A 15412-nucleotide genomic window follows, 5' to 3' on the forward strand; every position below is an offset into this window, starting at 1 on the left:
TTGTTTACATAGTGGGGATGAAAATAACATTATTTTGGCTGTAATTATCTGTTGATATAGCAACAGACGCTAATAGTTTATCAAATTTCATTGTGACGCAAGGGGGGACTATTTGGTTAAAATAAAATAAAAATGTGTGACACCCTCTTGACGGCGGAGAAACATTTTATGTTTTAAAGTTTTTACACATTACCCTACACATTCTTTACAATTTTTTCTTCTTCTCAGTTTTCCAGACAATTTGCTGAAATTATACACATTTTGGTATGGGTTGGAAAAAACATTTAGCAATTTTGTAACTACTTTCTTGCAATTCTACTTGTTTTGCCCATGGGGCAGACAATTCTTTTTGCAGTTTTACAGCTAATTTGCTGCAATTCTACACATTTTGCCATGGGGTGGAGAGAAATTTTGGCAGTTCTATGAGCACTTTTTCTGAAATTAGACACATTTTCCCATGACTTAGGCCATGTTAATATAATATCTGAGTGAGAGTGACTAACAAAATCATTGGAGACCCCATGGAGGTCAGGGCCCCTGGGCACGTGCCCGGTCAATAATTCGGCCATGATTACTACAAGTTTTGATACCTGGGTAGACTAACCAATCAAAAATGTTTTACTGAAGGACTAATTGAGTGACTGTCAGTGACTGACATAGCAAGCGGAAAACTGCTGACGCACAACCAAATTTGCACCTGTTGTATTCTACTATTTTAACCCTCAACAGTAAGTTGAGAACCCGACTGAGTTCCTAAAAAAAGTGTTCTTGACCTCACAGAGAGCGCTCATCCCCCGAACAGAGATGAGTTGGACCATGGAAAGCATGGCCCTGACCTGCCTACTGCTGCTGAAGATGCTAAAGGTGAGATATGAACAAAATACTGTATTGAGACTGTATCTGTCACATGCAAATGTTGTGTTGTTTTGAGCAGAACCATACAGTCGTGAGTGTTTTTGAGCCAAAGTGCTATCAAGAGCAACTTATAACTGTTGGACACTGTAGAGTACAGTGAGTGTACAGTGTACAGTGAGCTGAGTCTGTACACAGGAAACACCTATTGTTTAATGGTTGGACTGTGGTGAGACAGAACGTAGCTACTGTCGTACAGAGCAATACATTTTTAGCTGCCCCCTTTCATTCATTCATTCATTCATTCATTCATTCATTCATTCATTCATTCATTCAATCATGTTTTTGAAATCCCACGAGATGGCAAAAGAGAAGAAGGCTATTCCATTAATGTTTTTTTTTGTTTCCTCTTCCAGGTGGAGATGGTCGGTGGGAAAGTCCTGGAGGAGACCTACATGAGGTGGATCCACTACAAAGACGAATGTGTGAAGATGATTGGCTATGAGCCATTTCCTCAAGGTAAGAACACAACTCGACTCATAGATTTGGCATTTAGAAGTGGTTCCTTGGTAAACTTCCCACAGTCTCTCACACAACTGGGAGTAGAGTGCCATAAGTCTGGCAAGCAAGACTAATTAAGGATAAAATAGGATTGGTTCCATTGGCATATTTTTGTTGTTGTTGTTGTATATTATGAAGTAGGCCAGAAGGCTTCTGGTAGAACAGTGGTTTCCAACCTTTTTGGATTACTGTACAACCAACTGAATTTTGCCCTGCCCAGAGTACCCTTGATAGACATATACAGTGCATTCGGAAAGTATTCAGACCCTTGTACTTTTTTTCACATAACTTTGTTACAGCCTTATTCTAAAATGGATTAAAACATTTTTTTCCCTCATCAATATACACACAATACCCCACAATGACAAAGCAAAAACAGGTTTACATTTTTTTGTAAACATTTATTACAAATGTAAAAATGAAATACCTTATTAACATAAGTATTCAGACCCTTTGCTATGATACTCGAAATTGAGCTCAGGTGCATCCTGTTTCCATTGGTCATCCTTGAGATGTTTCTACAACTTGATTAGAGTCCACCTAGGACTGTTGCGATGACCATATTACTGCCACACCGGCGGTCACGAGTCATGAAAGCAGTCAAATTCCATGTGACCGTTTAGTCACGGTAATTAGGCTTCTCCAAGCTCTGATGCTGCTCATGGTCGTTAGTAGCCTACCAAACTTGCCAACTGCCTGGTATTCAGCACTTTTGTCCCTATAATCACTCTAACATCAATGCAAATGTTATTGAAAAAATCAAATCAAACACTTCATGAGAGCCCATGAGGTCATGTTGCGCAACATTTCTATAGGCATGAGAAAACAGAGTGATAGCCTCTATGAAAAAGAGGAGGGTCCCATCAGCTTTCTATAGACTTGGCCTACAATTTTTTCTCAACTTTCCTAATATTAAGCACTTTGCGTATCTTTACAACAAGAGTACAGCCTGTCTGGCTGGCATGCTATTTAAGATGACATGTATTTTTTCCCCTGCCCCTGTTTCCAGACAGGTGCATGATAATTGTCAATTCTAAATCAAAGCAAATTTCACGCATACAGTACTGTGCAAAGGTTTTAGGCAGGTGTGAAAAAATGCTGTAAAGTAAAGAATGCTTTCAAATAAACATGCTAATAGATTATATTTATCAATTAACTAAATGCAAAGTGAGTGAACAGAAGAAAAACCTAAACCAATCCATATTTGGTGTGACCACCCTTTGCCTTCAAAACAGCATCAATTCTTTTAGGTACACTTGCACAAAGTCAGAGATTTTGTAGGCATATGTATGATTAAACAATTACACCAAACAGGTGCTAATGATCATCAACTCAATACGTAGGTTGAAACACAATCATTAACGGAAACAGAAACAGCTGCGTAGGAGGAATTAAACTGGGTGAGGAACAGCCGAACTCAGCTAACAAGGTGAGGTTGCTGAAGACAGTTTACCGTCAAAAGTCATACACCAGACACAAGACACAAGGTAGTTATACGGCATCAGCAAGGTCTCTCCCAGGCAGAAATGTCAAGGCTGACAGGGGTTTCCAGATGTGCTGTCCAAGCTCTTTTGAAGAAGCACAAAGAAACGGGCAACGTTGAGGACCGTAGTCACAGTGGTTGGCTAAGAAAACTTACTGCATCAGATGAAAGACATATCATGCTTACTTCCCTTCACAATCAGAAGATGTCCAGCAGCGCCATCAGCTCAGAATTGGCAAAAAACAGTGGGACCCTGGTACACCCATCTACTGTCTGGAGAAGTCTGGTCAGAAGTGGCTTTCATGGAAGACTTGTGGCCAAAAAGCCATACCTCCGACGTGGAAACAAGGCCAAGCGATTCAACTGTGCATGAAAACACAGGAACTGGGGTGCAAAAAAATGGCAGCAGGTGCTCTGGACTGATGAGTTAAAATTTGAAACATTTGGCTGTAGCATAAGGCTGTAACGGCTGTTGGAAGGAGAGGACCAAGGTGCAGCGTGGTATGTGTCCATATTTATTTAATGAACACTGAAATCACAAAAATAACAACGCGAACGACCGAAACAGTTCTGGCTGGTGCAGACACACAACAGAAAACAACTACCCACTAGAACAAAACATAGAATGCCCACCCCAACTCACGCCCTGACCAACCTAAAATAGAGACAAGGTCAGGACGTGACAGTAACCCCCCCCCAAAGGTGCGGACTCCGGCCGCAAAACCTAAACACATAGGGGAGGGTCTGGGTGGGCATCTGTCCACGGTGGCGCCTCTGGCGCCGGACGTGGACCCCACTCCACCTTAGTCTTGGCCTTTGGAGCGGCGACCCTCACCGCCGACCCCGGACTGGGGACCCTTTCAGCGAGGGGGGGGTCCCACTAATGGAACATTCGCGCCCATAGCCTACTGGCTTATAATGTGAAGAAATACCCTAATAGTTTATCCACATTTTCATCTAAATGTTCTGATCTGTTGCGTTAGCCTCATTGCGTGAAAAATGTTTTCTTTATGCTAGTGGTTCTATTAATTTGGGATCTGTCGCATCCCACAACTGTCCTAGACTATGTTTGGAATATTTATTTCTCGCACAGAATAGAATAGGTCAACTTTTGTACTATGGGGGATAGTAAATTGGCACAGGCTAGTGCTCTTGCTGTTCGTTAGGCCTACTCATCTTCTTGGCTGACGAAAAGTAAATGTGGGCAGTTCTTCCAATATCTTCAATATGCAACTTGGAATTGGATAAGGATGCGCGCAGTTCCTTCCCCCGATGTGTCTGTCTACACTTGTAGCCTGTGAGAAAGACCTGATCAGGTGATGGCAGCCATATGAGTGAGAGGTGCTTCAGAGCAGCAGCACTCCGGGGGAAGGGCACAACGCAGCACTCTGGGCCAAGACTTATGATGTGTGTACAGCCAGTGCAAAAGAAAAAGCAGAGCTCATTCATTTGAAGCAACTTTTAAAGAAATCATCATTAGAGTCGCATCATACGGCCTTACAATGTATTAAAAATCAAAACATATAGCCCAACATTTGTAGAACCACTAAAGTTACATTAATAACTCTAAATTAAGCATATAGGAGTACCTATTTCTTTGTTAACCGCTCAACACAGAATAGCCACATGTGCACACTCCCTCAAATCGTTTCGAGAAAATATCCTTTCTATTTTATTCAGCTTTGTTCAATTGTATTCTTCATACTATGAAATAATATAAATAAAGCCACGGAATTCTAAGCAAATCTTGTCAGCTAAATGAAATAGTATAGCCCACAGCCATTTGGCATAGCCAGGTCAAGACCTAACATAAGGACAACTCAGAGTATGCTATTCTGTTCTTCCGAAATAGAGTACATTTTCTTCATATTATGTTTCTTTAGACCTGTCTAAAATGAATAATGCATTTATTGTGAAGGTGTAGGCTATAATACATGGATTTGTTAGACTTTTTAAAATGTAGATGTTCCAAAGGTCTGCATCAGTGTCTTGTAAGCTATGTTTGGAAGCCAGGAGATGCTACATGTGTTAACGGTCAATTACCCTGAGACCGACAGTTATTTGCTTGATAATCACCGGCTGATGAAATTTTGTGACTGCCACAGTCCTAAGTCCACCTGTGGTAAATTCAATTGATTGGGCATGATTTGGAAATGCACACACCTGTCTATATAAGGTCCCACAGTTGACATTGCATATTAGAGCAAAAACCAAGCCATGAGTTTGAAGGAATTGTCTGTAGAGCTCTGAGACAGGATTGTGTTGAAGCACAGATCTGGGGAATGGTACCAAAACATTTCTGCAGCATTGAAGGTACCGAAGAACACAGCGGCCTCCATCATTCTTAAATGGGAGAAGTTTGTAACCACCAAGACTCTTCCTAGAGCTGGCCGCCCGGGCCAAACTCAACAATCGGGGGAGAAGGGCCTTGGTCAGGGAGGTGACCAAGAACCTGATGGTCACTCTGACAGAGCTGATGGGAGAATGGGAGAACCTTCCAGAAGGACAACCTTCCAGAAGGACAACCATCTCTGCAGAACTCCACCAATCAGGTATTTATGGTAGATTGCCAGATGGAAGCCACTCCACAGTAAAAGGCACATGACAGCCCGCTTGGAGTTAAAGGACTCAGGACTCAGACTAAAGGACTCAGACCATGAGAAACAAGATTATCTGGTCTGATGGAACCAAGATTGAACTCTTGGGCCTTAATACCAAGTGTCACATCTGGTGGAAATCTGGCACCATCCCTACGGTGAAGCATGGTGTACTGGGAGACTAGTCAGGATTGAAGGAAAGATGAACGGAGCAAAGTACAAAGAGATCCTTGATGCTCCAGAGTGCTCAAGAACTCCGACTGGGGCAAAGGTTCACCTTCCACTGGACAACGACCTTAAGCACAGAGCTAAGACGACGCAAGAGTGGCTTCGGGACAAGGCTCTAAATGTCCTTGAGTGGCACAGCCAGACCCCGGACTTGAACCCAATCTAACATCTCTGAAGAGACCTGAAAACAGCTGTGCAGCAATGCTTCCCATCCAACCTTACAGAGCGTTGAGAGGATCTGCAGAGAAAAATGGGAGAAGCTCCCTAAATACAGGTGTGTCAAGCTTGTAGCGCCATATCCAAGAAGATTTTAGTCTGTAATCGCTGTCAAAGGTGCTTCAACAAAGTACTGAGTAAAGGGTCTGAATACTTAGTGTGTAAATGTCATATTTCTGTTTTTCATTTTTTTATACATTTGCAAAAGAAATCCCCCAAAAACATTTTGCGGGGTATTGTGTGTAAATTGATGAGCATGTTTTATTTGTTTTCATCAATTTTAGAATACGGCTGTAATGTAACAAAATGTGGAAAAGTCAAGGGGTCTGAATACTTTTGAAATGCGCTGTAAGTTTACATTGAAGTGCAGCTAGTTGTAGTTGCCTATCCTTGGTCAGATAGAATTGCCTCGTAAAGGCATTCTAAACACTGCACACACTATTTTGGTCAGTCTGGATGACCAGGCTACAAATGGAACGCTCGTGGTCATGTTCTTTCTCTGTCTCCCAGGCTTGTTCTGTAACAGGACGTTTGACCGCTACGCCTGCTGGCCTGATGGTCCTCCTGGGTCGGTGGTCAATGTGTCCTGTCCCTCCTACCTGCCCTGGTTTGACAAAGGTGACTGACTTTTTAATTTAAAAAAAATCTACATTGTATTGTCAATGGTCATCTATTGAATTATGATGTCACAGAATAATACCCCAAAATTGATTGACCTATTCATAAAACATATAAAGGTAGCTGTGCTGTTCTAATAATCATATTCATTATGATCTGTTAGGTTCTTATTTTTCAGAGTAAATTACTCAAAAACACTAGAGAAGCTTAACCAAGTGTAATTCTTCCCAAAGGGTACAGCTGTAATTCAGCTGTAATTCAGACAGAAAAACATTTCACACAAGCACTGATATTTAACCCTTTCCCCTAGGCTGAGTCTCCTCCTCCACAACCGAACAGCCAACACATCCCTGTTGCTAGACAGAACCATAGTGATATCTGTTCTTCCTCACTTCATCTGACCTGACCTCTACCCCAAAGTACTCACTCCTCCCCAACTCAAGTTTGTCATGGTTATTGATACCAGACTGTGTCTCTTCTCCTCCCAGGAGATCCCTAATGACTAACAATAACATATCCGTACATAATGTAAATGTTATACATTACCCTCTCTCCCTTAGTGGCATTTGTTAGATTCTAATCTCTCCACCGTCTCCCCTTCTCAATGCCTGCCACATGTAATCACTTCCCTGCACTCAATACATTCCAAGCTTAGTTGCACCCACTGTATACCTTCCTCTTGTAACCCTTAACTTCTATTGTAGACCCTCAACCTGAGCACTCCATCAGTGACATGAATAAGTAACATTTCATATTCTCAGAACCCAACAGATCTAAATGGCAAAACTGATCCTATTTTAGCCCGCCTACTCTCATACACAGCTCCAATAATTATGCCAATTCGGAAACATTGTTTGTACGTGTTGCTTTCAGAATAGTGTGTGGGTGTGTGTGGGCACAAGCTGTATGCGTGTTTCTGTGGAAAAATATTTTTGTCTGTGCACTCAATGTGTATGTATGTTTGTGTGTGCACGCACGTGCATGTGTGCGTATGTGCGCACACACTGGACATGTCTGCGGGATGTCCAGTGTCTCAGGGTGTGGTGCGTCGGCGGTGTGGCTCTGATGGCCACTGGGTGGAGGAGGAGGACGGGGAAGTCTGGAGGGACATGTCTCAGTGTGAAGAGGAACAGGAAATCACATCTCAGGAGGTACCTGACAAAAACACTATCTATTGTTTTTTACTTGTAGGTGTTAATGAGCACTGTGCCCCTGAGCTCTTCAGGTAAATCAGCCTTCTGTTCCGTCATTTGGAAGGCTGTACTACTGTAAACGTATGCACTCCCTTAACGCAAAGCCTTCAATGTTTGTAAGATCTGAAGGGTCTGGATATTGTAGGTATGAGCAGTGTAATGATGGCGTTTCCACCTTACAGATCTGAAAACATTAATGGATTAAGGCTAAGGGGAAAGGCTAGGAAGCGATTTGGGAACGGCCAACGCTTTAAAAAAAAGTTGTTTCTGTCTTTGTCAGTGAGAAGATGTGTATATAAAGTCCTACTTAACATAATCTCTTCTGACATGAGTTTCCATGGTAACGCCGCTCTGCATTGTTTTTTCCACAGCTGTGGTTCAAGCAGTTGATGGTGAGCTTCAGGATGCTTTACACGGTTGGCTACACCCTGTCCCTCTTCACCCTGGTCTCAGCGCTCATCATTCTACTGAGTATCAGGTACATTTGTCCTTCTGTTCGCCACCACTCTTCAAATAGAAACACTGGTCCACTTCACTCATCTCTACTCCAGTAATCAAGCACTTACATCAAAGTCATATTTACCACAGAAAGCCCAAAAGGATGCTTTGGATGAGCATTGGAAAAGAAACCCTAGAGAAGTAACAGTATGGGAAGGTTTGTGAGTGTGACTAAACATAAGAACATCTTGAGAAGATTTCTGGGTAGTATTCTTTGATGGTATTTTTTTGGTAGTAATACTTCTTGGCCATCTGCCTCTATTATTCCCTATCAGGAAGCTTCACTGCACCCGCAACTACATCCACGCAAACCTGTTTGTGTCTTTCATCCTGCGAGCCGTGTCGGTGATTGTCAAGGACACCATGCTGGAGCGTCACTGGGGCCGGGAGATCATGAGACAGGCCGACCTGGGAGAAATGCTGAGTCACGAGGTGGGTTGTGAGCAGTGTAGGTGGAGCTACCACATTGCTTGTTCCTATCATATTTATTCCTTCAAGTCTGCAAACACTTGAATACCCTTGAATATGGTGACATGATCTGTGGAGACTAGGAGTTGTTTTTGGACTCAGCAAAATGTCATCACTGATTGACCTTTATAGTAATCACCGTCTTTACCATCTTTATTTCAAGGCTGCCATTGGCTGCAGGATGGCCCAGGTGGTGATGCAGTATTGTGTTCTAGCCAATCACTACTGGTTCTTTGGAGAGGCCATCTACCTGTATTCGGTGCTCATCGCCTCCGTATTAATTGAGAACAACAAGTACTTGCCTTATATCTGCCTCGGCTGGGGTGAGTAACGTATCCTTTGTCTACATCCAAAATACCACTTCTGCCTTTTATACCCACTGTGTCTTATTAATGCTCAATGTCTTTCTTTGTCAGGAACCCCTCTTTTATTTGTCCTTCCTTGGATGTTGGCCAAGCTATTGAGAGAAAACAAAGAGTGAGTGGGTGTCCATGTGTCACCTCAATCAGTGCACACTGCATGGCCTGTTTGCATTGATTTAGAGACAGACGTAAACAATGAATGTCCCAATGTGGTACCCTCAGGTGCTGGGCTGTCAATGAAAATATGAGCTACTGGTGGATAATACGGTTCCCCATTCTGTTTGCGTCACTGGTGAGGGCGGCTTTTGGCTCTGTTGTTATGTACATTATTGTGTGTGTGTGTGTGTGTGTGTGTGTGTGTGTGTGTGTGTGTGTATTTGCGTGCCTGTCTGTGTGCATTGTGTTGGTCTGCATATTTATAGCCTACTTGTCATACATGGCTGTGTGTGTGTGTGTTTGTTTTTGAAAGATTGCAAATGCTACTGTCAACAGATCAACTTATTGATTTTCATGAAGATTTTGAAGGTGATTCTATCCAAACTACGTGCCAACAATCAGAATGGCTATCCTGACTACAAGCTTCGGTAAGGAAGAAGAACAAGAGTCTGATATAATGATATTACACACAGGCCTCTTCCTTTACCGATGTGGCATCCAATTTGATAGTTGGTGACAGAGAGAGGAGGAAAGATAAAGGGGCAGATTAAAAGAAAGAGGGCAAGACATGTGGAAAATTAGTTGAGACAGTGAGACAAATTTCCTCCCTATGTCCTATCTCCTGATAGCTTGGCCAAGGCGACCTTGACCCTCATCCCTCTATTTGGCATCCATGAGGTCATCTTCATCTTCGCCACTGATGAGCAGACCACTGGCATCCTGCGCTACATCAAGGTCTTCTTCACGCTCTTCCTCAACTCATTTCAGGTGAGTAACCTGAAACCAGGTTACCCAGGTCGACAAACCATAGCCTTGCATTATTACCTAGCAAGTGAAGCCTATCAGTGTTTTGTTTTAACCCAAGCGTTGTGTCTCTATAGGGATTTCTGGTGGCTGTGCTGTACTGCTACTGTAACAAAGAGGTTTGTAAGATTCTATTGTGTTTTTTTCTGTTATGTTCTATGTTTTTCTATTGTTTTCCATCCATCAAACTCATCACATGCTCCCCCTGAGGTGCCCCATCCTTTCCTGTATAAGCTGTAACGCACACACTTACTGCCAACTGCACATCCCTGATTGAAGACTCATTTGGCTACCTCGATTATCTGTGACAATTGCTGTAAACGGTCTCTGGGTTATGGTGTGATGTGAAGTCAGATGGGTCACAAGTATCTGACAGGTTCGCTAGTGTCTGAAAGAAATGTTAATGACATTCTGAATTACTTTAGGAATGGGCAACTACTATTATTAGACTAATGCCTTTCGAACATCAGACTTGTTCATTCTAATGTGCGGTAGCTTCAGACCCAGCCCCAGGATAAAGTGACTAAAGGGGCAGTTGAAATCGGCGAGGGGGCTACATTTTTGGGGGTGTTCTTGCATTGGAATGATATTGAATTCTGCTGATATAATCATGCTGTTCCACAATAAACATAACGTTCAAATGCTTAGACTCCAAGATCTTTGAGTGCTTTTGAAATCTCTGCTGCGCTTTATCAGCACAATGGACCATACCATACAGCTAGCCCGTTTTGGTAATGAATATTGGCGACAAGATAGATAGGGAAATTCATCTATTACAAGCAGTCTATGTGAATGCAGTGATCCACACAGTTGTCTTACCAAATTGTAGTAGCCTAGTTATTCATGCGTGCAAACATAAATACTGAATAACAGTTTGGCTTAGAATACGACACAACTGCGAATGCGAACGACTGAATGAAGGAATGCGACCAGAACAAAACAGCGGAACCAAGTAGTAGGCTTAGTAAAGCAAAATGTCAGATCGATAAAGGCATGACACAATCTATATTTAGGCTAGTTACATTAACAAGGAACAAACACAGTAAACAAAAGGCGAATGGAGGCCCAAATAACCAAAACATAGCCTACTACAGTGAGATGCAGCCATGCACAGCTGTCTTGCCAAACAAATAGGCATATACAGCCCAGCTTCAAACTTGGAAAAACATACTGCTCGCTCATGAGTTCAGCAACAGGTTGTGATATGGCAACAGGTTGTGAATACACTTCTGTGGATCAAATTCGACCCACATAATCAATTAAACAATGCCAGCCTACCATAAACACGTTTCCAATACGTACAGTTCCATTTACAGCCGCAAAAACCAATAGGCTATGAAGAAAGGCTCAATTTGATTCTGGTTATCTATTTCTATGATGAAACATACTGATATGTAGCTATACCCAGGGGAGTCATTGGGTTCTTACATTGGAATTAAATGGAATTCAGCTTGCATTACGCTACACCACAGTAAACATAAAAGTTCAAGAACTGCTTTTGACCAAGAAGTGACAGGTTCGATGCCACGACATCTCGCTGCGCTCCATCAACACCATGGACAGTGCCCTAAACCCTAAAGCAAGATTTTGATCAAAACCAACCAGCTAGATTGTTTCAATCTTACGTTTTCAAAAGGGTTGCAGCTTCCTTGAAATTCTGTGGAATTTCCTGAATAATCGATCAATCGATCATTCCTTGAAATCTTCTTGTGAGATCCCCCTCAAATGCCTGTTGGATTAGTTGAGCTTTCCTCGGGTGTAGCGTGTTTGTTCTGTTCTGATTGGATGCCCAAAAAGTCAGTCCATGTTTCAGTGTAGTAAGCATGGTCGGCATAGCGGAAAGAGGCCCAGAGAATCGTTGCAGGATATCAAGTGGGGTCAATTTGTCCTCATTGGAGCCAGAGCGGGCGATTTCAGTCAGAAAAACCTAGCAAACGGCACTGAACTCAGCTTCCACCAAATCTGTTTTGCTTAGATCTGGCAGTTGATTCACCTTTTAACTCGTTTAGAAAGTCATGGCTCTCTGGGTCAAAGGCACACAGGGCCTTCACCAGTTCTGACGTTTCACCAATGACGGTATCCAACGTGCTGAAGAACGGTGTTTTCCACTCAGTCTCTTCTCCTCAGTTCTGCTGGCCTACTGTATTGGCCATCATGTAGGCCTGGAGGTTTGTACTTATATACTGTAACATCGTTGTTTGCTTGGCGCTGGTGGTGGTGCATCAGTGCCACTGGCACTGCACTGTGCCTAAATGGCTTCAAACTCACTGTCGCCCCACAGCTTCTTGACAGACTCCAATACACTGTGGACCACTTTGACTCTAGTGTAAAGATCCGTTGCTTTTGCCTGGAGTCATTTGTTTGGAGGAGGGAGAAGACTGAGGATTCTGTGCACCACATGCTGGCTGTAAACTTAAAGCCGGGGTCTGTCACTGTCCTCAGCAACCTTGCAGTCCTCGAGTCTGACTTCTGTGCTGTAGTTACGCATACATTTTTGCCTGCTTTTTATGGAAACCAAAAGGAATCATACCTTACCACCCAGTGACTTCTCATAGCCGCCCTACACACACCACGGCGTTCCCTGTCCATTGTGCTGACACAGCGCAACGGAGATACAGATCATCTTTTGCGCCAAAGCCCCCTTTAGCCCCCTCGTGGACCTCGGGGCAGGTAGCTTCTTCCATTCTCATGTACAGTATAGTTGCAGATGTCCTCTTTTGCTCTGTAATCGCCCTTCCTGAGTAGGAAAAATGCATCAATTTAACATCCTTTGAATAAAAATTGGCTTTGAAAAAAGACAGGCTATCATTTACTGAGGGAGTAGAATTGTATGAAGAATAGTAGACTGTGCATCAGTGACCAGCAAGGACAAACTCACACATTTCAGTTGAAGGGAGGGAAGAATGTTTTTTCCTCTGTTGGTTGCAGGTGAAGACAGAGCTTGCGAAGAAACTGCGAAGCTTTAGGATGGAGGTGGAGGTGGTGTGCTGTGGACAGTGACTAACCGAGACAAGAGTAGAACCATTCTCCATCGCCACAGTTCCAGAGAACAATGGAGCTTCTACACCACCACCAACAGGAGTCCAGCCTGATAGTCCTCCATCTCCGCAGGCTCAAAGTTCAAGACAGCATGCTCGGAACACCTCCATGACACCTGAGTCTCTCGCTCAACTGCATTGTCGTACCACAACGGCAACCCTGGAGAAGAGTACAGACTGCACACACCTAACTCCTAATGAGACCACGGGGTCTAGTCCATCTATGCAGGTGTCATTCCTCATTCACTTAAATGACCCAGTTGAGTTACCTCCACATGTTGTAAATATTTATTCAGATTAAAGGCCCAAATGCAGCCATTTTTATCTAATATCAAATCATTTCTGGGTAACAATTAAGTACCGTAGTGTAATAGTTTGAATTTAAAATGTAAAACAAAATTACAAAAATAATTGTTTCGCAAGCAAGAAGTTTCAGAGGTCTGTCTAGGAGTGGTCTGAGTGAGGGGTCTAATTGGGGGTGCCTAATGTAACTTGAAAACTAGCTGTTGGCAGAGAGTTTTGACACTTTTCTTGTTATTGGTCTATCAATTTATACTGCCTGGGGATGTCATCACGCAAGACAACTCCGCCCATGCAAAACCTGCAGATTAGAAGGTCCTGTGTAAATTGTATTTTCAACGGGCAACTATCAGAAAGTTACACTGATCACATTTTTCCCACTTTTACAGTGTTATTTTCATCAGCTGTTGTACAATATGATACAAAACACAGGGGAAACTGAAATTTGACTGCACTGGGCCTTTAAGTAAGATATTATTTGTGTGTCACTCTGTTAATGTACAGTATTTTAATGTATTTCCAAATGATGAGTGGTACAGTGCCTAGTGAAAGTCTACACATCCATCTCCTCCCATGCCTTAAAATTACATCTAAAAAGGGATTAAATAAATACAAATCCTGCCGATCTACATAACCTACTCCACATTTTCAAAGTTAAAGGAAATTATGGAAAATGTTCCACAAGAAAAAAGAGCATGTCTAAATTGCATTTGTGTTCACACCTCAATTTGTCAGGGCATGGACTCTGCAAGGTGTCAAAAACGTTTCATAGGGATGCTGGCCCATGTTGACTCCAATGCTTCCCACAGTTGTGTCAAGTCGGCTGGATGTCCTTTGGCTGGTAGACCATTCTTGATACACACGGGAAACTGTTGAGCATGAAAAACCCAGCAGCATTGCAGTTTTTGACACAAAACGGTGCGCCTGGCACCAACTACCATACCATGTTCAAAGGCACTTACTGTAAATATTTTGTCTTGCCCATTCAACCTCTGAATGACACACATACACAATCCATGTCTCAATTGCCTCAAGGCTTAAAAATCCTTCTTTAACCTGTCTCCTCTCCTTCATCTATACTGACGTGGATTTAACAAGTGACATCAATAAGGGATCATAACTGTCAGCTGGATTCACCTGGTCAGTCTATGTCATGGGAAGAGCAGGTGTTCTTAATGTTTTGTATACTCAGTGTACATTGTTTTTGTCAAAATTGCTCAAGCTCTGTTAATTAAGGTTAATTGATGGACAGCAATATATAAACCTTCTGGCCTGGACCACGCAGGAACACTCAGCACCTCTTGGAAAGCCATTCTGGTATGTTTGGCATTAACATTTGTGTAATTGAAAAATAAAACTCTCCCAGGGTTAGGTTTTCAGAAGACTAAGGTGGGTTTTCCTCTAACATTTTAGCTGGGTTTTACTCCCTTCATATTTATTTTGATCCTAACAAAACACCCCAGTCTCTGCCGGTGACAAGCATACCCATAACATGATGCTGCCACCACAAGAGTTTAAAATAAAAGTTGGTAGAATGTTATTCAAAATTGTTCACAGCTTTAATGGCTGCCAAAGGCTCCTTCCACCAAGTATTAACTCTGGGGTGTGAAGACATACGCAATCAAAACATCTTCATTTTTGATGAATTTGGAAAAATGTATATATTTTTTCTCTCACTTTGAAAATGCGGAGTAGGTTGTGTAGATCGTTAGGGGGCAAAACCCCCCACATTTATTCCCTTTTTAGATTTCATTTTAAGGCACAAAATGTGAAGACTGTGCAAGGGGTGTGTAGACGTTCACTAGTGATTGTGTCTCAAGTAGTCATTTTGTATTCGAGATGAGTGAAGCTTATCGCTACAAGACTTTTGAAATGTCAATAGATAAAATGAAATATGACATAAAAAAATCATACTTTTCCTGCTGTTGTCTTTCTGGAGGCCATAGGGTGGATAACTCAAAAACACGTTTGTGTCAGTGATGCGTATATGAACCCTGAATGCATCAGTCGCTTTACGCAATTTAACATGACCTTTTAC

At 42.5% G+C, this 15412-nt stretch overlaps 2 protein-coding genes across 3 annotated transcripts; both read left to right on the forward strand.

Moving 5' to 3' along the window:
- The first annotated feature begins 789 nt into the window (after window positions 1–789).
- On the forward strand, window positions 790–7054 carry LOC112223254 (glucagon-like peptide 1 receptor). Its single transcript, XM_024386275.1, has 4 exons — window positions 790–864; window positions 1269–1371; window positions 6448–6555; window positions 7044–7054. Exons 1-4 carry the CDS (start codon window positions 805–807, stop codon window positions 7052–7054), a joined length of 282 nt encoding a protein of 93 aa, XP_024242043.1. The 5' UTR covers window positions 790–804.
- Window positions 7055–7124: 70 nt separating this feature from the next.
- Window positions 7125–14167, forward strand: LOC112223299 (glucagon receptor-like). Of its 2 annotated transcripts, XM_024386313.2 has the most exons (10): window positions 7125–7706; window positions 8120–8226; window positions 8522–8678; window positions 8878–9037; window positions 9131–9191; window positions 9299–9368; window positions 9569–9660; window positions 9862–10000; window positions 10114–10155; window positions 12965–14167. In XM_024386313.2, exons 1-10 carry the CDS (start codon window positions 7503–7505, stop codon window positions 13034–13036), a joined length of 1104 nt encoding a protein of 367 aa, XP_024242081.1. In that variant the 5' UTR covers window positions 7125–7502; the 3' UTR covers window positions 13037–14167. The 2 variants fall into 2 exon arrangements, with proteins under 2 accessions (XP_024242081.1, XP_042161268.1); XM_042305334.1 differs by lacking the exon at window positions 12965–14167 and having other exon boundaries at window positions 10114–10600.
- The last annotated feature ends 1245 nt before the right edge of the window (window positions 14168–15412 follow it).

The sequence above is a fragment of the Oncorhynchus tshawytscha genome, linkage group LG24 (genome assembly GCF_018296145.1).
Source record: "Oncorhynchus tshawytscha isolate Ot180627B linkage group LG24, Otsh_v2.0, whole genome shotgun sequence".
Lineage (NCBI taxonomy): Eukaryota > Metazoa > Chordata > Actinopteri > Salmoniformes > Salmonidae > Oncorhynchus > Oncorhynchus tshawytscha.